A 26217-nucleotide genomic window follows, 5' to 3' on the forward strand; every position below is an offset into this window, starting at 1 on the left:
TGTAGCTACAACTAAATAATGATCCGATATATCAGTTGCCCCTCTATAAACGTGTACATCCTGGAGCCTACCCATCAACCTTTTATCCACCAATACATAATCTAACCAACTACTTTCATTATGTGCTATATCATACCTTGTACATTTATTTATCCTCTTCTTCATAAAATATGTATTACATACTTATTACCAAACCTCTTTCTACACATAGCTCAATTAAAGGCTCCCCATTTTCATTTACCCCTGGCACCCCAAATTTACCTACTACTCCCTCCACAACATTTTTGCCCACTTTAGCATTGAAATCCCCAACCACCATTACTCTCACACTTGGTTCAAAACTCCCCATGCATTCACTCAATATTTCCCAAAATCTCTCTCTCTCCTCTACACTTCTCTCTTCTCCAGGTGCATATACGCTTACTATAACCCACTTTTCACATCCAACCTTTATTTTACTCTACATAATCCTTGAATTAATACGTTTATAGTCCCTCTTTTCCTGCCATAACTTATCCTTCAAAATTATTGCTACTCCTTCTTGAGCTCTAACTCTATTTGAAACCCCTGACCTAATCTCATTTATTCCACTCCACTGAAACTCTCCCATCCCCTTCAGCTTTGTTTCACTTAAAGCCAGGACATCCAGCTTCTTCTCATTCATAACATCCACAATCATCTCTTTCTTATCATTTGCACAACATCCATGCACATTCAGACATCCCACTTTGAAAATTTTCTTCTTATTCTTTTTAGAAATTATTTCAGGAAATGGGGTTACTAGCCCATTGTTCCTGGCATTTTAGTTGACTTTTACAACACACATGGCTTACGGAGGAAAGATTCTTATTCCACTTCCCCATGGATATAAAAGGAAAAGTAATAAGACCAATGAAAACTCAGATGAGTGTGTATAAACATGTACATGTATGTGTAGTGTTTACCTGGAGTTTACCTGGAGAGAGTTTCGGGGGTCAACGCCCCTGCGGCCCGGTCTGTGACCAGGCCTCCTGGTGGATCAGAGCCTGATCAACCAGGCTGTTGCTGCTGGCTGCACGCAAACCAACGTACGAGCCACAGCTCGGCTGATCAGGAACTGACTTTAGGTGCTTGTCCAGTGCCAGCTTGAAGACTGCCAGGGGTCTGTTGGTAATCCCCCTTATGTGTGCTGGGAGGCAGTTGAACAGTCTCGGGCCCCTGACACTTATTGTATGGTCTCTTAACGTGCTAGTGACACCCCTGTTTTTCATTGGGGGGATGGTGCATCGTCTGCCAAGTCTTTTGCTTTCGTAGTGAGTGATTTTCGTGTGCAAGTTTGGTACTAGTCCCTCTAGGATTTTCCAGGTGTATATAATCATATATCTCTCCCTCCTGCGTTCCAGGGAATACAGGTTTAGGAACCTCAAGCGCTCCCAGTAATTGAGGTGTTTTATCTCCGTTATGCGCGCCGTGAAAGTTCTCTGTACATTTTCTAGGTCGGCAATTTCACCTGCCTTGAAAGGTGTTGTTAGTGTGCAGCAATATTCCAGCCTAGATAGAACAAGTGTGACCTAAGTGTAAGTAGAAGTAGCAAGACTTACCTGTAATCCTGCATATTTATGAGAGAGACAAAAGACACCAGCAATCCTACCATCATGTAAAACAATTACAGGCTTTCGTTTCACACTCACTTGGCAGGACAGTAGTACTTCCCTGGGTGGTTGCTGTCTACCAACCTACTACCTGTAAACATAACTATTTTTTTTTTTTTTTTATTATCACACCGGCCGATTCCCACCAAGGCAGGGTGGCCCGAAAAAGAAAAACTTTCACCATCATTCACTCCATCACTGTCTTGCCAGAAGGGTGCTTTACACTACAGTTTTTAAACTGCAACATTTACACCCCTCCTTCAGAGTGCAGGCACTGTACTTCCCATCTCCAGGACTCAAGTCCGGCCTGCCGGTTTCCCTGAATCCCTTCATAAATGTTACTTTGCTCACACTCCAACAGCACGTCAAGTATTAAAAACCATTTGTCTCCATTCACTCCTATCAAACACGCTCACGCATGCCTGCTGGAAGTCCAAGCCCCTCGCACACAAAACCTCCTTTACCCCCTCCCTCCAACCCTTCCTAGGCCGACCCCTACCCCGCCTTCCTTCCACTACAGACTGATACACTCTTGAAGTCATTCTGTTTCGCTCCATTCTCTCTACATGTCCGAACCACCTCAACAACCCTTCCTCAGCCCTCTGGACAACAGTTTTGGTAATCCCGCACCTCCTCCTAACTTCCAAACTACGAATTCTCTGCATTATATTCACACCACACATTGCCCTCAGACATGACATCTCCACTGCCTCCAGCCTTCTCCTCGCTGCAACATTCATCACCCACGCTTCACACCCATATAAGAGCGTTGGTAAAACTATACTCTCATACATTCCCCTCTTTGCCTCCAAGGACAAAGTTCTTTGTCTCCACAGACTCCTAAGTGCACCACTCACTCTTTTTCCCTCATCATTTCTATGATTCACCTCATCTTTCATAGACCCATCCGCTGACACGTCCACTCCCAAATATCTGAATACGTTCACCTCCTCCATACTCTCTCCCTCCAATCTGATATTCAATCTTTCATCACCTAATCTTTTTGTTATCCTCATAACCTTACTCTTTCCTGTATTCACCTTTAATTTTCTTCTTTTGCACACCCTACCAAATTCATCCACCAATCTCTGCAACTTCTCTTCAGAATCTCCCAAGAGCACAGTGTCATCAGCAAAGAGCAGCTGTGACAACTCCCACTTTGTGTGTGATTCTTTATCTTTTAACTCCACGCCTCTTGCCAAGACCCTCGCATTTACTTCTCTTACAACCCCATCTATAAATATATTAAACAACCACGGTGACATCACACATCCTTGTCTAAGGCCTACTTTTACTGGGAAAAAATTTCCCTCTTTCCTACATACTCTAACTTGAGCCTCACTATCCTCGTAAAAACTCTTCACTGCTTTCAGTAACCTACCTCCTACACCATACACTTGCAACATCTGCCACATTGCCCCCCTATCCACCCTGTCATACGCCTTTTCCAAATCCATAAATGCCACAAAGACCTCTTTAGCCTTATCTAAATACTGTTCACTTATATGTTTCACTGTAAACACCTGGTCCACACACCCCCTACCTTTCCTAAAGCCTCCTTGTTCATCTGCTATCCTATTCTCCGTCTTACTCTTAATTCTTTCAATTATAACTCTACCATACACTTTACCAGGTACACTCAACAGACTTATCCCCCTATAATTTTTGCACTCTCTTTTATCCTCTTTGCCTTTATACAAAGGAACTATGCATGCTCTCTGCCAATCCCTAGGTACCTTACCCTCTTCCATACATTTATTAAATAATTGCACCAACCACTCCAAAACTATATCCCCACCTGCTTTTAACATTTCTATCTTTATCCCATCAATCCCGGCTGCCTTACCCCCTTTCATTTTACCTACTGCCTCACGAACTTCCCCCACACTCACAACTGGCTCTTCCTCACTCCTACAAGATGTTATTCCTCCTTGCCCTATACACGAAATCACAGCTTCCCTATCTTCATCAACATTTAACAATTCCTCAAAATATTCCTTCCATCTTCCCAATACCTCTAACTCTCCATTTAATAACTCTCCTCTCCTATTTTTAACTGACAAATCCATTTGTTCTCTAGGCTTTCTTAACTTGTTAATCTCACTCCAAAACTTTTTCTTATTTTCAACAAAATTTGTTGATAACATCTCACCCACTCTCTCATTTGCTGTAAACATAAAATTCCTAATATAGCTACTGCCTAATAAATCTTAAGTTAGTTCTAAGTTTGCCTAAGATACTCTCCCAATAGAGGAGATTAAATAGAAACAGTGCATCATGCCAAGACTAACTATTCCCATTACTAAATTTACTAATTGTAATATTGTTATGTATACATTTTGTACTACCTCATTATTATAAATCTAATTAATCACTTCAGTCACCTAGTATGCAATAAGGTAAATTAAAATGTACTGCTCCATAACCTGTGTCAACACAGAGTAAGAATTAGGATTAGTCTGACCGAAATGCCTTGCTAGAGGCCTTTCTTGTAATTAATATTTTATAATTTGTAAACCACACACTGTAAGCTTTGCAAGGAAATAAACATTTTCATTTTCATAATAGTCTCGAGTTCAAACATACCGGTGTTGCTTGAGGAACCACGGTGAGTATACTTTCCAGACGTATTCCAAAGTCATTGTCCTGGTAGAAGCCTGGCTCTGTGGGAGAGGGAGGAGGAGTTACTGAATATATAAGCATGTGATACTGACAAGTAGTTGAGAAAGACACAAAATGAAATCACTAGGACATGTTCAGGCCCTGGGACCTTGGTCACTCCAAATTTGGAGTGAACAGGGTCTCAGGACCACAAAATTTTCAAAACACGTGTCCTAGTGATTGGATTTTGTATCTTTTTCTATGAGGAATTGCTTGTAGAAGCTGAGGAATAATACTAATTACCTAAATCAAGTTAATTTTATATGCAATGTAAGGAACAATGAAGAACCTTTACAGAATAAGATAATGGAAACATTGTATTAATTAATGTCACTTTATTATGACTATACTAGACAGCTTGGTATGATGAATAATGAATATTCTGATTTGAATAGTTTGTAAATAGTTCATATTTATTGATCATGATGACTAAAGTAACAGAACTGTCATAAGTAACTTAAAAATTTAAGAATTTTTTCATTGTTTTTCCACTTAAATGCACAAAATATGCTACTTTATGTTTAATAAAAAAAAATTATCAAACAGTGTGATCTAATCATCATTTCAACATCCAATTGAGCTTTAGAACGAGAGTGTTTACAAGGGAAGCATATTATATAAGGTAGCGACAGCTCAGAAAAAGAGTAACTCAGCACTACTTACCTTGAGATCCATGGTAGTTAACCTGATATTTCTTCTCATATGCTAAAATGAAGAGTTCAAAAGAGAACAATTACTAGCTATATATGACAGATAAAATAAATAAGGATGAAATGTTTGCAGAAAGAGACAGGTTTAATTCTGAAGAAACTGTTGGCTACATACACATGCTCACATTTCATAAGGACAGATGAATCTGCAAGTTGAAGTCAGTCGTAAATTAATTACAGTTCAGTGAACTATTTAAATAACTGAATTGTGATTTCCTTGAACTTTTGACAAGGCAGGTATGGAATGAGTGTTGGTGTCATCATACCTTGCTTGAAAATGTTTATTTTTTTTTAATATACCAGCTTATATGGTCAAAAAAAAAGCAATGGCAATTGTTTATTATTGATTAGTACAGGACCTCAAAGCTAGCAAACTCCTGGTACAGTAAATGCAACGTTGGAAGTGTATTCAGCCATTCTATAATGTGAAAAGATTTAATACATAAATATGAAGGGACCACACAAACTGTAATATGTAAAACAGACTCAGAAGGATACGTAGAGACACTGTGTATTGGAAGGAATGTCAAATCCTCGGTTAAGTAAACAAAATGCACTATAGACTTCATCTGGCTCAGTATATGTGGAAACTGGAATAATATCTGCAGTAACAAGCTGTTATAGTGTAGCTTATGGCTTAGAAAAAAAGCAAAAAAGCCATCACCTATGAGGTAAGCAACACAAATTTTACCTGTATGCCACATTGATAGAACAGTATTATTTATTCCATTCTTACCAAAAATACTTAACAAGAGAAACATAAAGTGAAACATAGATACAGTGCAAACCCACTTAGAGAGCAATACATCAGGGGGAGGAAAGCAGATAAGACATTGTAGTTAAACATAATACAAAGCAGGAGATCAAGACCACACTGTCAAGTCAGCTTTAAGCTAAAGGTCATGATGGGTCACCTATAAAGTCTTCAAGACCATAATGGTAAGCCAGCTAAAGGTCATGATGGGTGAGCTATAGATTTAAAGTCTTCAAGACCATACTGGTAGGTCAGCTATAGGTTTCAGGTCATGATGGGCCAACTATAGTAAGCCAGCTATAGGCTTAAGATCCATACAGGATCTGCTCTTTGGTTATTTCAATCTGCAAGTCAGGTATCCTGAGCAGGCTTTAAGCCTACAGATGCCCCCCTAGTTGGGTCTTCATGACAATTACCATGATATATCAAAAGTTACAAAGTTTTCACTGCCCACCTTCACATGATACTCAGCAACACATACACAGAGACTGAAACAATAGCATGAATTTCCTGCAACAGTGCCAGGCAATGTAAATTCAATATCCGTTTTTGAAACAAAACGTAATACAAAGCAGAATATCCGTTTTTGAAACAAAACGTAATACAAAGGAGAATCAGTTTAGAAAAATTACCAAAATGTTGTATGATATGTAAAGATATCTTATTAGTGATAAAAAGATACCAGAAATTTTCAGCAAGTACTCTAAATTTGCTAGTAATAGATAAAATATTGATTTGTAAATAACATGCATTTTTATTTGAGCATCTATATGGTTCTGTGCTGTTATCTACAAGTTGGATATGAGAGGTACAAAAAACTAGCCATTTTGACAGCAAAAATCCGTAAATATTTTTTACAGATAGCATGTGAAATACTGTATTTTGCCAAAGCAGTTTTAAAACGAGAAGAAAATACTGTACAAATAATGTTACACAGACACAAAAATAACAAAATAACTACTGTGCAAAATATTCTGCATACCTACAAGACAAATACAAAAAGAATGTGAGGAAGAGTAAAGATGTATCACCAAGATATAACACAGAGTTAGGTGTCAGTACAACAATACCTAGTGGCTCATAAGAATATTTTATTTTAACTCATCGGCCGTTTCCTACCAAAGCATGGTGACTCAAAAAAGAAGAAACTTCTATTATAACTCACTCCATCACTGTCTTGCCAGAAGTGTGCTGATACTACAGTTCAAATACTGTAACATTAGCAAGAAAGCTATAAGTTTAAGGTTATCAAGGGGCCACTGGTGGGCCGAATTTAGGTTTAAAGTCAACTATTTATTTATTTATTTATTTATTTAGTAATTTGAGCATACATACAGAGATACAAAAAAATACAGGTAAGAGCAGCATGCCAAAGCCACTTATATGCATAGCATTACGGGCTGGCTTAAAATTAAACTAAAGACAACTATCAGGCCAGCATGATGCTAAAGGTCATAAAGACGATATTGGTGGGCCAACATCAATTATATGGTTGTCAAGAACATAGTGAGAAGCTAGCTTTAGGTTCAAGGCATACACATGATAAATAACGGAAAACTTCTTTCGCTTACTCTATTTCCTGTCTTTAACAAACTTGAGAACATTGAATAGATTAAGGTTGCATTTATGCAGCAGAAAATGATCAAAAAACAAGTCCATATGTAAGAAACATGAATTAGCTTTGCCACATGCACATGCTTGCAGTGTTGAAAGTCATCATATGCAGGCATCTGCCACTGTGTTGGAAGCTGAGTATGTACTGTATCCAAAGACTACAGAAAAATGTATAGCATTAACAAAGATAACTAAGTATCCTATTCAGGAAGGGATGCAATACTCTGGCTGACATTTTTTTTTTGTCTTTGTAACAATTTACCATCTGAGAAGAAATGTCCAACTTCAAATTTGTGTTCTTCGCTGCCATATATTCTGACCTGTATGGGTGCTGTTGAAAGGAAAAATGGTGAAACGGTTTATCAACCTAATTTCAATCTTATCATAATTATATGATATAATAAAATTTATGCCTTACAGAGCAAGTGTGTGAAATATTTTCATTGTATTTGTTTCACTGTAAGTTATCTTATCAATAATAAGAATCAAGGGACTTCTTAAGTGATCCATGACATAGGTTACTATCTGATATGTTGTACAGCAAAACAGAATATGCACCACCACAACCAAAATCCAAGTTAATGAATGAATCAAGTCTTTAGTGTTTTGTCTATGTGTGGGAATGTACAGACATTGTCTCCTGCATCTATAAGTTAGGCTCAAAGCCCCATAATGTCTGGCAAAATGAGCTTCACAGCTCCGATCTCCCCAAGCCTGTTTTTTTTTTTTTTTTTTTAATTTTTGAATTTGGCACTTATTTTATTCTGCCGTGCAATGCCTCATACAATTATATAAATGAAGATTTATAGTACAAAATATGTGGGTTTAAAAAATATTGCAGTACGACTGAGTGATGTTCTAATCACATGGTTCTGGTAGGTATGAACACAATAGCATCAATAAACTAGTATTAAGTTATGGTTGGAGCATTAAAAAAAATATAGATATGAACACAATAGCATCAATAAACTAGTATTAAGTTATGGTTGGAGCATTAAAAAAAATATAGATATGAACACAATAGCATCAATAAACTAGTATTAAGTTATGGTTGGAGCATTAAAAAAATATAGATATGAAAACAATAGCATCAATAAACTAGTATTAAGTTATGGTATATACTACACTTCCTAACTTAAATGTTGAGACTGGATAAAAGTGTTGCTTTAAATACAGTATGCCAGTTAGTGAAAAAATTAAAGACACTGCTTGCTAATAAGTTAGACTAGAGCATTAAAAAAGAGGGACTGACCTTCATGAATGTTAAGGAACATGCCAATGCCATGACCAGTGCCATGACGATAGTCCAAACCAACCTCATAGAGATGCCTGCAAGTGAAAACTATGTTAGTGTACTGGGTGAACATTTTTAATTGTCAAGCACAATGCCTACATCCAGGACAGCCTTCATAGGGGGGTACCTTGATGGCAGGAAGGGACTCTTGATCCAAGGAACCAGAGCCACCCTCCCTTATTTGAGGTTGGCTGAAATATTCTGCATAACAAGAAAGGGGCTTTGCATGTGAGACATGTAATGTCATTCAATTTTGTGCAAATGATGTATAATATGGAAATAAATTGACTGACTAAATCAACCCTAATTACTTCCCATTCCCCAGGCACTGTATTACCCATCATAATAATAACAATAACATTAATAATTTTAACATGCTGGCCGTCTTCCACCGAGGTAAGGTGGCAGCTATAAGCTTAAAGCATTTTTTTTTTTTAACAAGTCGGCCATCTCCCACCGAGGCAGGGTGACCCAAAAAGAAAGAAAATACTTTCATCATCATTCAACACTTTAACCTCACTCACACATAATCACTGTTTTTGCAGAGGTGCTCACAACACAACAGTTTAGAAGCATATACGTATAAAGATACACAACATATCCCTCCAAACTGCTAATATCCTGAACCCCTCCTTTAGAGTGCAGGCATTGTACTTCCCATTTCCAGGACTCAAGTCTGGTTATACAAAAATAACTGGTTTCCCTGAATCCCTTCACTAAATAAAGCATATAGTATATATATTAGCTGAACTGATGTTTAGCTTCTCAGCTTTTAGTAAATATACTGAAACAAGTAAGGGTCTTTAAAAATATATCACTACTTAAAATTTTTACCATAAAAAATTAAAATAAAAAAAGTTCTTCAACAGTATTTTATTACGATGTCCAGTTATTACCATATTTCATTCATGAAAATATTGATTGCCAGTGTCCTCCACAATACTCAACAAGTATAACATAGTAAGGATTGCATTCAATTTTTTCTTTTAACACCTGAAACAATTAGGACAAAAAATATGACAACTGCCAAGTGAAATGAAAAAAGCAGATAAAAACACGTTAAGTAATGGGATAGTACCTGCGAGCCATGATGTCAACGTCGGTATCTCCCGTGCCTTCGGGGAAGATTAGCATGGCCAGATCGATAGCACCCATCAACACTCTGGTATAGGCCTCTATCTGGAAGGGTGTTGGATCTCCATAGTGCATTGTTCGTGTCACATCCGTTGTCCCATCTGGGGAAGTGATGGAAAGGGGGTATTTAAATGACTGCATTTAGCTGTCCATGATTCGATCTCTGGTAAGGGAGGAAACAATGGACATGTTTCCTTACACCTGCTGTCTCTGTTCACCTAGCAGTAAGTAGGCACCTGGGTGTTAGCTGACTGGTGTAGGTTGCATCCTGAGGGAGGGGACAAGATTAACCTAAGTTGTCTGAAATGCTTTGCATAACAAGGGGCTTTCTATATAGTATGCTGATATCAGCTATGGTCTGTATAAGTTGTATCATGTACTTGTAGAAATAAGGATTATTATTGTAAGGAGATACTTTGATGCTGATATAAGGCTCTTACTCCAAGGAATTGAAACTACTCTCCTTCCATGGATCAAACCTAATTAATTCTTATTTCCCAGGAGCTGTGTGACCCTATGAGGTTTGGATCTGATGGATAGAAAAACTATCTCACAAGAGCTTCAAAAATATTATCATAAAACATCTCTTGAAATTAATGTAACACTTCATAAAATTTTGATAAACATTTATTCTGCCAACTGCATCTTATGCCGGTAGCTCATTCAACTGTTTCTCCCAATTGTAATTTAAATAGAAGAATCACTCAGATGGGTGTACACATATATGTGTATATGTACATGTAGTGTGACCTAAGTGTAAGTAGAGGCAGCAAGACATACCTGTTATCCCATGTGTTTATGAGACAGAAAAAAAGACACTGGCAATCCTACCATTGTGTTACTATTGTGTAAAGCAATTACAGTCTTCCATTTCACACTCACTTGGCAGGAAGGTAGTACTTCCCTGGGTGGTTGCAGACTGATATCATCTGGCATACATTTAAATCACAAATCTGAGCACCACTTACATAGAAAACTTTCTTGCTCATCTTGGGTTATCCATGTTGTTGATCAAGACTATTTTTGTTTCACTCTCCAAAATGAGCAGGACACTTTCTCCCATAATAATAATTTGAATTGTGTCTGTTGTGATATGAAAATAAATTTTGTTAAGCTTGCAATGCTTGAAAATAATCATAATTCAACTTTAAAGAAATAGCTGTCTGCTTGTTTGTTCTATTTGTAATAATAATAATAATAATAATATCTTTATTTACTACAAGTGCATGTACAAGGTATACAGACCATAGCTGACATCAATGACATACTACTATATAGAAAGCTGCTTGTTATGCTGAGCATTTCAGGCAAATTTGGTCAGTTTTGTCCCAGGATGTAACCCATACCAGTCAACTAACACCAAGGTACCCATTTTAAACTGATGGGTGAACAGGGACAGGGACAGCAGGTGTCTTATGGAAACACGTCCCTAATGTTTTCCAGCCATACAAGAGGAGATTCGAACCCTGGACCTCAGTGTGTGAGCTGAGTGTGCTAGCGATTGAGCTACAGGACACCTTAATACCCTAATTATCCTAATACCTAAATTTGTTTTGTATATTTTTAAAGTCCTTATATATAAGCAAATAATAATTACTGCCACTGTAATCTTAAGTTAGGCTTAAGCTCACCAGAAATGCTCTGCATAACCATGGGTTTTCTGCATGCACAATCAAATGTCACCCATCACTGTATGAACACTGTATCATGTGAAAATAAATCTCTGACTTTGACTTTGACTACTAACCCTTGTATTGACCACCCGAGTCAAGAAGGTAGAGAGACGTGTTAGTGATTTGTTTGTTGGTTTCCTGCATGGGCTGGTAGTGCATCACAGCTCCATTGGAACCAAATGCGCTAATTGTGACAAAAGAGTTGCCCATGAAATCATCCTGCTGGGATCGGTATTCTCTCAGCTGCTCGGATGCTGAGATTTCACTCCAGTACTTGCCATCAATGACCTGTAATATACGACCATAGGGAAATCTACAACACCTGTTCATTGTATGACCCAAGTGGGTTTAGTGCTTAGTTATGATTGTGATAATAATATGACACCTGCTACATGAAACTATAACTAGCATCACTGCATGCTAGTGGCTTCTTTTGTTACTAACAAAAATTTATTACATGTACGTAAACTACATTACCTATATACATGTACTACAGAAAAAAAATAAACTATTTATATTTGTATGCTGATAATCTAGGTAGCTGAAGCGGCTTTAATTAAAAAGTTTAAACTCTTGGACTTCAAAAACTGCATAACGGAAAGCAGACTACAGTATTTCTTGTCCACCATTAATAATTTTTTCACTTTTATATGTAAAATTTTACTGTAAAAGATTAATATATTAGGTAGCAGTATAATGAGTACTTTAATTAAAACATAGTGAAAGACAGTGCTGAGATATAATCCGGATTAGAGCTAGCACTGGTAATTAGACAATATGTATATGCAAGTAACTTTCTGGCCATCAACCTACATCATCTTCCAATACTTAAGTTCCAATATTTAAGGAGTGCAAGGAGATCAAATTCAGCTGTTGATAATGAAGTCATCCCATTAACTAGTCCTCTGTCAAAACTGTCCTCCTTTCTTCTAGCCTTCACAGATGCCGTCTTGTTGAAGAATCCCTTATACACAACTTTCCTAATATAAATCTTAATCCTGGGTTTGTCTCTGTAAATGCCTTCCTTTCTCATATTATTGTCAAATGCTCCAAACTCCAGAACACTTGTGACTTGACCTAATCTTAATCTCCTCTCCTTACCTCTTCTCCTTTCCTATTTTCTTTGCCTTTCATTTCTTTTGCCTACGTAAGTTCTTTCCTTAAGTTTTTTGTCCTGTGTTTTTGGTCCCACCCTTATGGGCCATTAGCTCTCATGCAGTGCTCCTCTTTCTTCTTTTTTTCTCTCATCCGTAGATTACCTCCGCTACTACTACTACTACTACTACTACTATTATTATGTACTATGTACTACTTCTGCCATAATACTTCTACCTCCTCATTCTCCCGGCCCTGTCCCCCTCTCATATACGTACTGGCTTACTTCCCTTCACGCTTCTGTGTGACTAGACAATGGCCCAAGTAGGACTGAAATGTCATCATAAGTTTCATTCTCCTATGTGTGAGTTATCTGTGTGCATAACCAAGACTTCTTGCTCATGGTTATGACCATCCCAATAACTGAAGCAGATCTAGTATAAACCATTTCACTAGAATGTCTTCTAGTCTGCCTATTGGTATCAAGACAGTCAATAAAACCATGAAAACATTTCTTTGAAAATATCCCATATTAACTATTTTACCCAAACACAAGATCAGAGGTTAGTTTTCCCCCATCATGCACTGTGTGGGACAGATTTTTATTTTTCTACTGAGCACACTCCTACTGACACAACTCCCACTGACATAGATCTATATGAATAACAGCATAATGGTTAAAGCCAGTCTCCCCCTCAGCATATTTACACTGAGTGTGTATACTTTTTCCTGAAATATTGAGCATGCAATGGGCTTCATAAAACCATTACTAGGTAAATTATTTTATTTTTTAATGTGAAATTGTATGTTGCCTATGAGAGTTACCATGACTACTAGATCTGATGAGGTTCTGATGATTATTGGTAAATTCTGTCTATATTTTAGTTAGGCTTAAGCTTGCCCAAAATGTTCTGCATAAATATGGGCTTTCAATATGCACTCAAGTATCACTCATTTCTGTATAAACAATGTACTGTATGCAGTGCCATACCTCATACTCCAAAAATGCCAAGAAATCACAGAGGGCAACAGCATCCTTGATGTGAGCATTCTTCATGCCTTTCACTTCTACCATGTTCTTGCGAGCCTTCATCAGCAGCACCGGAGACGTGACCAATGATCGCATTTCCTCAGGTACCTGAAATAATGTTTAAATTAAGAAAATAATAAAGAATAATTTGAAATACATAACTTATTTTTAAGGACACTTGCCATCTCCCACTGAGGGTGACCCTAAAATGAAACACTTTCACTATCATTCGCACTATCACTGTCTTGCCAGAGGCACGCTGATACGACAGTTTAGAAGAACTGAGAAAAAAGAAATACGTAAAGATAATGAAAAATTATTTTATAAGTAATGTTTTAAAATGTGAAGATGAATTAGCAATAAGGATTTGGTTATAAATTTAGGGAAAACCTCATTCAAAATTTATTTTTATTTTGCTGGCTCAGTTTAAATGAGGTTCCCCATTATTTGATTGATTGGTGAGTGATGAACAATATGACTACATTACCAACAAAATATTATGGTTAGCCTCAGCGTTGTATAGCCCTTGTGGCTTAGTGCTTCTTTTTGGCTATAATAATAATAATTACGGTTAGCCGGACTTGAGTCCTGGAAATGGAAAGTACAATGCCTGCACTTTAAAGGAGGGGTTTGGGGTATTAGCAGTTTAGAGGGACATCTAAACTGTCATATCTGAGTGCCTCTGCTAAGACAGTGATTATGTATGAGTGATGGTGAAAGTGTTGAATGATGATGTATGTTTTTTTATCTCTTTTTAGGTTTTTCTTTCTTTTTGGGTCATCCTGCCTCGGTGGGAAATGGCCGACATGTTAAAAAAAAAAAAAAAATACCAACAATATGTTAGGTATAAGGATACAAGTGCAACTAATGTGACATTACTTGTGGGAATAGCTTGAGAAATTTCCTGGAGAGTGAAATGTTGCCACAATAAAATGTCACATTAGATGCACTTGTGTCCTTTTACCTAACAATATGACTGTAATCTTTTATTTTACTGATTGGTGAGCGATCAACAATATGATTTTCATCTTAAGAACAAGTTCTTAAGCAAAGTCGTAGTTGTAGCTTACAGCAGAATAGACAGCGTAAGAGGCCCCACCAGAGTACGAATACTTGGCTCCCAACAAAACTTTCTTGACACTGTTGTGTACTTTAAGGGCCCGCAACCGGTTCAGCACGGCTGTGTACTCGTTAATGCTGTAGAGAACAGGGATGTGAATGATTAATGCAGCAACTTGCAATAATGGGAAGAAATTTTAACAATTTCAACATTCTTGCCTATTTATTTACAAAAGAAACTTTTGGATTATGATAAAGTTTCAAAGGCAACATTCTTGCCTATTTACAAAAGAAATTTCCTCTATGTGCACAAGTAACTACCTCTGGGATATTAAAAGAAGTAAGCTCAAACTCTTGATCCCATCTTTTAAAGAATAAAGACACAATACCATGACTGAACAAACGAATAAAGAATAAAGATTTTATTTCTTTGCAAAGGTTCCAATGTGTAATTACAGTTTTGATTTGTTAAGTACAGAGAAAGTCACTATCATGCTGGGGCATTTTGGGCAGACTAATCCTAGTACATAATAACTACTTAAGTCTAGACAAGATAAGAGTGGTTAACATTTTTAATAAATCTTTATTTTATCTTAATACTAATGCCTGTATAACCCTTGTGGCTTAGCGCTTCTTTTTTATTATAATAATAAATGGAAATGGAAATAAGTCACTCTGTCTGACTTTTTTTGGGTTATCCCAGGTTCTCTACACATATGCTGCTATGTATGATAATTCTATGTAACTGTATTTATGTATACCTGAATAAACTTACTTACTGGATGTTAGTTGACTCATGTGGGTCACATCCTGGGACAAAACCGACCTAATTTGCCCGAAATCCTCTGCATAACAAGGGGCTTTCTAATAGTAGTATGTCATTAATGTCAGCTATGGCCTGTATATCTTGTACATGTACTTGTAGAAATAAAGATATTATTATTATTATTATTATTCTATTACTAAAATCTTTCCACTCATACACCACTCTTATATTAAGGAAATATAGTACTGTACTTCCTAATATCTCCATAAGTCATTTGGGTATGTAATTATTAACCATCCCTTTCCTCAGATCATCATAATAATAATCATCATAATAATAATGGCAAAATAATAATGACAATAATAACAATAATAATAATAATAATAATTAATCTTCTCAAAATGCCCTGGCATGATAGTGGCTTTCTTCATACTCAACAAATCAAAATTGTAATTACATATTGTAACCTTTCCTAAAAAATAAAACCTTTATCTTCATATTTTACTAATATTAATACTACTACTACTACTACTAATAATAATAATAATAATAATAGTAATAATGGAAATAATAACAAAGGCAATAATAATAATAATGACAATAATAATAATAATGGCAATAATAATAATAATTGCGTAGAGAGTATAGCAAGAGTTTACAATGCTCACGTGACACATTCCTGGCCGCCACACTGGTTGACATGAAGGTGGTTATCCACTGCTGGAGTAATCTTTTCCTTGGGGATGTACAAGTCTACACTGTCCCGCCCCAGGATCACATAGCTTCGGAACACTGCAAAAGACGAAGTGATAAAAAGGGTTTGTATAGTTTCAACCTGACTACAGAGAACATTATTATTTAAAAGACAAAAAAAATTGTTTTGCCTATATAACAGAAAGTCATTCTGATGTTAAATTAATAATAATAATAATAATAATGACAATAATAATAATAATAATAATAATAATAATAATAATAATAATAATAATAATAATAATAATAATAATAATAGTTTTCACAGGGCTAGACGATGCATAATTGCACAGTACATATACAGTGGACCCTCGGCCAACGATATTAATCCGTTCCAAAGAGCTTATCTTTAGGCAAATTTATTGTTAGTCGAATTAATTTTCCCCATTAGAAATAGTGGAAATTCAATTAATCCGTTCCAGACACCCAAAAGTATTAAATTTTTTTTTTTTTATGAAATATATATTTCCCTACAAAGAAAACAATGAGACATGCACAATAACTATATAAATAAATGTTAAAATGACACTTACCTTTATTGAAGAGTATTGATGAATGATGAGACACTGTTTTTCTTGAACACTCTGGGATTTTCAGTGATACATGAGTATAGGCTTCACTTTGCAATCCCCACTAGCATTACAACAAAACATGAGTTAGCCTGTCTTTCATAGGCTTGTGTCCTGGGAGTGCCTTTTCCTCCTGAGTAATGTAGGTCCTGTTTGGCATTTTCTTCCAGAACAGGCCTGTTTTGTCACAATTGAACACTTGTTGGGGATGGAATTTTTCAGCTTCACCATGCCTTATCGCACTGTGTATGTCACTACAATTCTTAAATCTCTCAAACCAACCTTTGCTGGCCTTAAATTCACTAATATGAGCACTAGTACAGCTGATGGTGGTGGAGCAGCAGCTGATGGTGGTGTAGCAGCAGCTGACAGTGGTGCAGCAACAGCTGACTGTGGTGCAGCAGCAGCTGACTGTGGTACAGCAGCAGCGGTGATGCAGCAACAGCTGACTGTGGTGCAGCAGCAGCTGACCGTGGTACAGCAGCAGTTGATGGTGGTTCAGCAACAGCTGACTGTAGTGCAGCAGCAGCTGACCGTGGTACAGCAGCAGCTGACGGTGGAGCAGCAACAGCTGACGGTGGTGCAGCAGCAGCTGACGGTGGAGCAGCAACAGCTGACGTTGGTGCAGCAGCAGCTGACCGTGGTACAAGAGTATTTTGATAGTATTTCTCACCCTTTTTACCATAGGGTTGGCACTAGAAGCTTTCTTTGGGCCCATGGTGGCTTATTTAGCAGTTACAAGGATTAAAAACAATGGAATAAAACAAAATTTATTGAATATATGCGTGGAACCGTCCACTCTGGCTTGTAAACAATGACAGCAGAGCAGCTGAGGTGCTCAGGCTGGATGGACAGGTTCAGGACGAATCATGTTGGTCAAGCTTTTCATCATTGGTTGGGCCAAAATTTTTACGTTCAAACACTTCGTTGGACGAATTTATCGTAAGATGATGCCTTTGTTGATTGAGGGTCCACTGTATATGGAAACCCTGTTTTTTCAAGAGCATTTAGGGCAAACTTTTTTATTTATTTATTTACAGTATATATTATTAATTTGGACATGATACATAGATGTACAAAGAAATACAGTGGTTAAGTGTAACATGCCAAAAGCCCCTTGTATGCAGAGCATTATGGGCAGGCTTAAAATTAACTTAAGATTAACTAAGTTAAGCAATGATATATTCAGTGGTAAAAATTATATTGAACAAATAACAATTAAGCATAAATGAGTATTTCAAAGACAGGTTATATGGCCATTTGCTGAGTTGTTGTGCATTCAATAGAATGGAGTATTCTGTTAGGTAATGTAATTAAAAAAACAAAGTTTTATAGGGTCACAAGTAAAACATTTATGAGATACAGTTATTCAGTATTTATTTAGTTGTGGGTGAGTAAGTGATTTATAAGAAGAGACTTGAATTTAAAAACAGACAGTGTTTCTTTCATATTCACAGGTAATGAACTCCAGATTTTTGGGCCTTTTATGTGCATTGAGTTTTTGCATAGTGTGAGATGGACACGAGGAACACAAAGAGTGATCTGTGCCTTGTGTTATGGTCATGTGTTCTGTTGAGGTTGGTAAGTTGGTAGTAGGTACAATAATAAGTATGGATGTTTTGTACAGTGAGTAGGTTCAGAGTTTTGAAAATTGGTGGAGTGTGCTGCCTGTAGTGGGAATTTATCATCATTCTGACTGCAGCCTTTTGTTGGGTAATTAATGGTCTGAGATGGTTTATTGTTGTTGAGCCCCATGCACAAATTCCATAGGTGAGATAGGGGTAAATAAGTGAGTGATATAGGGCCAGGAGGGCTGACTGTGGAACATAGTACCGTATCTTCGATAGTATGCCTACAGTCTTGGAAATTTTCTTGGAAATTTGTTGTACATGTGTTTGAAATTTGAGTCTACTATCAAGGTGGATTCCTAAGAATTTTCCCTCTGTGAGCTTTGTGATAGGTGATCCGTTTATCATTATGTTAAGACAGACATCTGTAGCTCTGTTTCCAAACTGAATGAAGTAGGTTTTGTCAGTGTTGAGAGTAAGTTTGTTAGTCATCATCCAGGTAGATATTTTCTGTAATTCGGTAAAATTAATAGAATATGAAAATGTTAATTATTATTTGGAATACAAGTTGTCTACAGATTTACCCCCACTTTGTAGATTAACTGTAAATGAGTCATCATTCACAAACAAATCACACTAGAAGAGGGAACATTAGATGACATTTTGGTTCATGCTGGATCATTAGCACCTTGATAATGGCCAGGGCACAAAAATCATAGATAATGTTTCCTCACGTAAGTGCTAGTTATTTGTTAATTGTTCCATCCACGGCATTGTGACTTATTTCTCAATATTCAATCATTAACAAAATTTCAATCCCTTTTTTAATTACTGCACTGTACATTAGAAGAATATTAATACAATAAATGTCAAGTGTGCAGATCACTATACCTGGATTGTAAGGTATATCATTGCCACGGAGATTGAGCAGCCAGGCTATCTCATCAAGTGCAGTTATTACCATTAAGTCAGCACCTTCCTTCACCATCTCTGTTCGTACATCTGCTATCTTTTCCTCCCATCTTTTACCTTTGGAATGAAACATAAATTCTGATTTAACTTAATCACATTACTTTCTGTGCATACTAGTATGTATGTAATTAGTTCAGTTTGCAGGTTTGTATAGACACTAGTACATAAATATTATTTGTTGTAACATGCTGGCCATCTCCCACTGAGGCAGGGTGACCCAAAAAAGAAACACTTTTACCATCATTCACACTATCACCCTTTCCAGAAACATGCAGATATGACAGTTTAGATGTCCCTCCAAACAGCAAATATCCCAAACCCTCCTTGAGACTGCAGGCGCTGCACGTCCCACCTCCAGGACTCTTAAGTCCGGCTAACCAGTTTTCCTGAATCCCTTCACAAAATATTATTATTATATATTTATGGAGAAGCACAAAAATCTGTATCATTCATACAAAGCCTGGGGAAATGGAAGGTAACCAGGCTTGATCCAAGGAAGGACAAGAGAGCAATGGTGACACAATTCATTACTGACCAGCATACTGGAGCTCATGGATAAAGATTGGGTCTTCAGAGTAGGGCGGCCGCTCCTCTAAGGGCCACACAAGGTCTACCAGGTTGGTCTCCTCTCCTATTAGCTCTATGTCTGACTCTGAGAGGCAACACATGAGAGAGTATTAACAGTAGTTATGGTGCAGACCACTTGTGCTATGTCACAATGACTTAGTATACATTATTTCAGACAGCAAGTTAAGCATAATTAAACTTATTTTAAAATTAACTCTGTTTATTAACTGACAAATGAGGCACTGAACAACATTTGGGAATGCTTATTGTTTGAATGTTTCAGCAGCCAGTGCCTTCTTCAGTCCAATACCAAGAATGGTGGAAGTAGTAATGAACATCTGCCAATAAATAAACAGAAAGGAGGCAGGAGGCTCAAATCAGGATTACGGTTTGAACCTTCAGTCTGCCTTTCTGTTTATTTTAAAACATTTATTAGGCTGCAGATAGTGTTTTTTTTTATCAAAAGATGTCTTTTTTTAATACTTATTACATATATCATAACTGAAGCAAGCAATTTTGATATTTTCTTAATCTCATATTTAATTTAAGCCACAAGGTATTGTTAAATTTACTACTGAGAGGCAATGTAAACATCATGATTTTGAGAAGGCTAATATTCTGGTGAATGCAGTGAGTAGTTTAAATTATCTTTAAAAAATTGTATATAATAACTTAGTGATCTAAGAGTAAAGCAATCAATAAAATTAGTTGACGCAACAGATGTTGACAATGAATGAGTTAAAATTAAACATGATATAAGTGGACTAACTGGCCAAGTCTTCAGCGTAGGAAATCCAGGTTTTGGCCCCAATTAGTCGAGGGTCAGCACCCACCTTGGACCCAGGCACCAGCTTCTGACGCAACCAATCTACCATCTTGGGCACCTGGTGAGAAAGATGTGTGTAATGGTGGCCAACTCTCCTTCAAAGGGAGTCCCTTGATGCTGGTGAATGACTTTTCATGAGAGGAATTGGAGTTGCTTTCCTCTTCCTTAGACTGAACCTGATGACCTCCCATTTCCTCAGCACTAAATGACCCTCATAATAATGCTGCAATTACACATTCACGTGCCTTTAACAGTGATATATCTACTCTAGGTGTGTTTCTATACTTGTTGAACAGTAACTGAAAATAAAGAGGGAATAAGTGTTCAAACAAGAAAATTGTAGCAGAGGACAGTGTATATCAACTGAGGTGTAAGATAAGATAAGATAAGATTTCGTTCGGATTTTTAACCCCGGAGGGTTAACCACCCAGGATAACCCAAGAAAGTCAGTGCATCATCAAGGACTGTCTAACTTATTTCCATTGGGGTCCTTAATCTTGTCCCTTAGGATGCGACCCACACCAGTCGACTAACTCCCAGGTACCTATTTGCTGCTAGGTGAACAGGACAATAGGTGTAAGGAAACGTGTCGAAATGTTTCCACCCGCCGGGAATTGAACCCAGACCCTCCGTGTGTGAAGCGGGAGCTTTAGCCACCAGGCCACCCATACAAATGGCAGTCTGTAGATATTTATTTGGTATGGAAAAGTAATGTTAATTAGATGTACTTGTTATATTGTCATATTATTAACATAGCAGTAATATTTTGAGAGAGGAGGTGGAGACATCTCATTGCCCTCCTAATTCTAACTTTGATTTAAGCTAAATCATGTTGTGTTAGTCTCTGTTCCACTAAACATGACATTATCAACCCCTCATGAATAGCTCATACAAAGTATAAGTTGGATAGACAGTTCAGATATGCATTGAAGAATTAGATTACAGCAGAAATCTATAATCTCACAATATTGCTGGAAGCCAAAGTCATAGCTGATGCCTCTCCATGTCTCACAGACAGCTACATGCACCTCAAATAATATTATTAGTAATTTTGTATCTTTTGTGATTATTTTCTCAAATGCATTCAACTTTAGTATATGTGTGCTTGGTATGGTGTGGTGAGTTTGCATGTGTGATACAATTTGGTAATTTGATACAATTTAGTAATGATGCAATTTGTTATTTTTTCAATGTGGCTTTTAAGCTGAGTTGCAGTGTTAACAAATTGACACCTGAACATGCTGCCTCCAACATCCAACTGGCCCTGGTAGGCTGACATTAACCCTTCCAACACTCTCTAAATGTTTCCAGTAATGACTAACATAATGTAAAGCAAGATAAACTACATTACTTTTTACATATAGGAATATTTAAGAAACAGTTTGGCTTTTATAAAGGTTTTAGGAACATAACCTTATTTTTTCTGTATGTTCTTCATTTTAGTTAGCATTAAATTAGATTACAAACCAATTTTCAGGAACATAACCCTTGTGTTAATTGACACTACTGTAATTGATTACCAGATTCTTAGATCAACTAAGAGTGAGAAAAATGATCAATTACAGTATATGTTTGTGCTTCTCAGCCATCTTACCCCAGCATTTTTCTGCTTCATGAGCAGCCAGTGGCAGTCTAGTTGGAGATCTGCCTGCAGGAAGTACCGTCCATCAGTCCAGAGTGCTTGATGGTCCCTGGTCACCACCGCTGTGCCAGCACTGCCAGAAAATCCACTTATGTACTGGCGGCGCTTGTCTGCCGGTGCTACGTATTCACTCTGAAGAAAAAAAAGACTTTCAAGCTAAAACGACTCCATTTTATTACTTAGGAGCCCAAGTGGTAGAAAAATATAGGTTGCCACTGTGGTCTAGGGGAGCAGGTGGCCACTGTGGTCTATGGAACAGGTGATCACTGTGGTCTAGGGGACCAGGTGGCCACTATAATCTAAAGGAAAGGTGGCCACCATGGTCTACGGGAAACAGGTATGGGAGTGCCATTTGACAATCACAGGTTTGATCCCATATGAAGCCTTGTTTAAACAAACACAATGAGGTGCCTTGATACTGGTGAAGGGCTTTTGATCCAACAAATTATGGCTACCTTCCTCGTCAAGCTTGAATCAATTCAGTTTTACCTCTCATTCCCCAGGTGCTCTATGACTCCTACAGGTTTAGCACTCTCCTATAATGATGATGATATATAATAATAATAACAGTAATAATAATAATAATACTGTACAATGATAAACAGATATTATTTGACACAGTATTTTGATTTTGCTAATATGAAATAAATATTTCAATATTATATTATTGTTTTTTTTATATCTGCAGCTATCATATTTTTCTGTATATTGATCTGCCTTCTTTATTATTATCATTATTATAATCAAAACTCAACCACCACGGTCGAACAGCGCCTCTTTCTCTAACCATATAAAATGTTATACACATAGATGAGGAGACCCATACAATGCCTTGCAACCAATTTAGAAAAAAAAACTGCATCTATTAAGTAACAATTACCTGGTGCTCATCATCGGTAGGAATGATATAGGCATCAAACCCGGACTTCATCATCTGAATACGCAGTTGAGCCACTCTGTGGGAAAGACACATTACGTTTTGTACATAAATGGTTTAGAAAACCAACAAGTTGAAGAACGAGATACTTTTGCAACATTGAGGTATCTTTAGTGCTCAAAATGCTCTGCCTAACTATGGACTTCATGCATGCACAATCAAATGTCCCCTATCTCTGTGCAAACAGTGTATCAGGCTGAAATAAATCTTTCTCTCTGTTTTTGTCTTTGACTTAAAAAGCCACTGACTGGCAAAACATTTCCACATTTAAGATACAGAAAGGTCCTGCTTTACAGTGCTTCACTTCAGTGTTTTTCAGTTAAACCCATTCTTTATTTATTCAAACTTCTTACAATAAATACATTCACCACTCAATATAGTTAAAGGTCGAAAATATTTTAATGTAAAGATAAAGATACATGTACATGTATATATTTTGACAAATTACATGGCTATATAGAGGAATATAATAGTTGGGTGTAAGTAATGTGTAGACTCCATATGAATATTTTAGGCCTAGCTCTACTGCTCACTTAATATATGATAGTGTAAATATGTTGTCATGCTCTTATGTGCATTTGAATGTGAAAAAATGCTACATTTCACCTTACACTGATTTTTTATTTACAGAGGCAGCTTGGAACCTAACCTGCAGTATAAGCAGGACCCCTCTACTTTAATTGCTTTAATATTTAACCCTTAAACTGTCCAAACAGATCTACGTTCACATGTGTAGTGCTCCAGAAGTAGATCTATGTTTTTTTTACATATTTTCAAATACGTATAACAAAAAAACGTAGATCAAAGTTTTTTTTACACGTTTTCAAATGTAAAAAAAGAAAAAGAAGCTCTATGTTTTTTACATTCTTTCAAATGTTGAAAAAATGTAGTTCTACATTTGGACAGTTTAAGGGTTAATGATTGATGCATCTTAAACAAACAAATAACTTTATTTTTATAAACAGAAGTACTGTAAAGTATAAAATTATGGTAAGTGGCATGTATAAACACGTGTCAATTATAGTGTCTTGAGTAGCACTAGGAAATATTCATAGCTACATTAATGTCTTCAAGAAAAATACATGTACCATATTTCTGGTTAAGGGATATTGTCCCAACCCTTTAAGTGGGCCTAAGAGTTTTTCCCTTGACTCTGAAAGAATGATTCTTAGTGACTCATTAAATCTTAATTGCATGATTGCAAACAAATCACAGAACAGTTGGGATTGAATCCATGGCAGGTAAGTTTAAAACTCACAGGAGAGTGCATACTGGCCTCTGAGTTTTAGGGTTCAAGTCCCACCTGTTCCGTGAATGGGTTGACGGTGGCATACACCCACCTATCTGTGGTGTTGACGCGGGTGAGTGGACTGTTATCAACATCGATGTCATCCCCACAGAAGGATCTCTCGCTGAGTGTGACTTCACGAACCACCCTCTTCTTCCTGCCTCCCTCCTGCTGCTCCTCCTCTTCCCACTCATCTTCAAGCTTCTCGTGCGTGTGACATCCTCGGCTCACTCCTGCAGGAACACAAGAAGCAATGAAGAATAAATATACCGTACTGCTCAGGAGAAGAAATCAACTCACATCCCAGTGCTGAGAGTATATACCATGAGAGATGTTTATTTCTTATACGTATATACAGTATATAGTATAATATATATATATATATATATATATATATATATATATATATATATATATATATATATATATATATATATATATATATATATATATATATATATATATATATATATATATAGACAAATGTGACACCACCTACGACTGCTGCACCTCTCCTGCCATACAGTTTATAAGCTGCTTCTCTGCTCATATGCCGTATTCTATTCAAGATTGATGGACTGACCACATCGACTCAAGGTTCAGGGACTGATTACCTCATTCTCCTCCTGTTCTTCAAGTTTATCCTTTGTATGGACTGATGAAGCCACTGTGTGGCGAAACGTTTCCTCAATAAAGATACCCCAGAGTTGCACATGTGTCGACTTTAACAACGTGTCGGTTCTTTGAGCCATTCATCTACAAGAGGTACTACTGTCCTGCCAAGTGAGTGTAAAATGAAAGCCTGTAATTGTTTTACATGATGATAGGATTGCTGGTGTCTTTTGTCCGTTTCATAAATATGCAAGATTACAGGTACGTCTTGCTACGTACTTCTACTTACACTTACGTCACACTACACATGTACACGTTTATGTATACACACTCATCTGAGTTTTCTTTGATTTTATCTTAATAGTTCTTGTTCTTATTACTTTTCCTTTTATATCCATGGGGATATAAAAGGAGTGTGAGCAAAGTAACATTTATGAAGGGGTTCAGGGAAACCGGCAGGCCGGACTTGAGTCCTGGAGATGGGAAGTACAGTGCCTGCACTCTGAAGGAGGGGTGTTAATGTTGCAGTTTAAAAACTGTAGTGTAAAGCACCCTTCTGGCAAGACAGTGATGGAGTGAATGATGGTGAAAGTTTTTCTTTTTTGGGCCACCCTGCCTTGGTGGGAATAGGCCAGTGTGTTAATAATAATAATAATAATAATCCATGGGGAAGTGGAATGACAATCTTTCCTCCATAAGCCATGTGTGTTGTAAAAGTCAACTAGAATGCCAGGAGCAATGGGCTGGTAACCCCTTTTCCTGTAATGATTACTAAAAAGAATAAGAAGAAAATTGTTTTATATATATATATATATATATATATATATATATATATATATATATATATATATATATATATATATATATATATATATATATATATATATATATATTTATATATATATATATATATATATATATATATATATATATATATATATATATATATATATATATATATATATATATATATATATATATATATATATATATATTATTTATTTTTCCTGTTGTGATTTTCCATTTCTCTCTGACAACCAGAAATCTTTACTGCTACTTCCA

General features: G+C 36.7%; 1 protein-coding gene across 1 annotated transcript in view; it reads right to left on the reverse strand.

Annotated features, from left to right (window-relative positions):
- The window catches only part of LOC128704400 (uncharacterized), a 204207-nt gene that overhangs the window by 59887 nt on the left and 118103 nt on the right, over window positions 1-26217 (reverse strand). The window contains exons 2-15 of the mRNA XM_070102922.1: window positions 24596-24776; window positions 23199-23274; window positions 22271-22450; window positions 20620-20734; window positions 19819-19935; window positions 19203-19340; window positions 16090-16213; window positions 14667-14793; window positions 13558-13704; window positions 11546-11759; window positions 9743-9899; window positions 8623-8699; window positions 7633-7701; window positions 4218-4294 (exon numbers count right to left, since the gene is read on the reverse strand). Coding sequence (XP_069959023.1) covers window positions 4218-4294; window positions 7633-7701; window positions 8623-8699; window positions 9743-9899; window positions 11546-11759; window positions 13558-13704; window positions 14667-14793; window positions 16090-16213; window positions 19203-19340; window positions 19819-19935; window positions 20620-20734; window positions 22271-22450; window positions 23199-23274; window positions 24596-24776 — 1799 coding nt within the window. The remainder of the gene's footprint in view (window positions 1-4217; window positions 4295-7632; window positions 7702-8622; window positions 8700-9742; window positions 9900-11545; window positions 11760-13557; window positions 13705-14666; window positions 14794-16089; window positions 16214-19202; window positions 19341-19818; window positions 19936-20619; window positions 20735-22270; window positions 22451-23198; window positions 23275-24595; window positions 24777-26217) is intronic.

Source organism: Cherax quadricarinatus, chromosome 84 (assembly GCF_038502225.1).
Source record: "Cherax quadricarinatus isolate ZL_2023a chromosome 84, ASM3850222v1, whole genome shotgun sequence".
Taxonomy (NCBI): Eukaryota; Metazoa; Arthropoda; class Malacostraca; order Decapoda; family Parastacidae; genus Cherax; species Cherax quadricarinatus.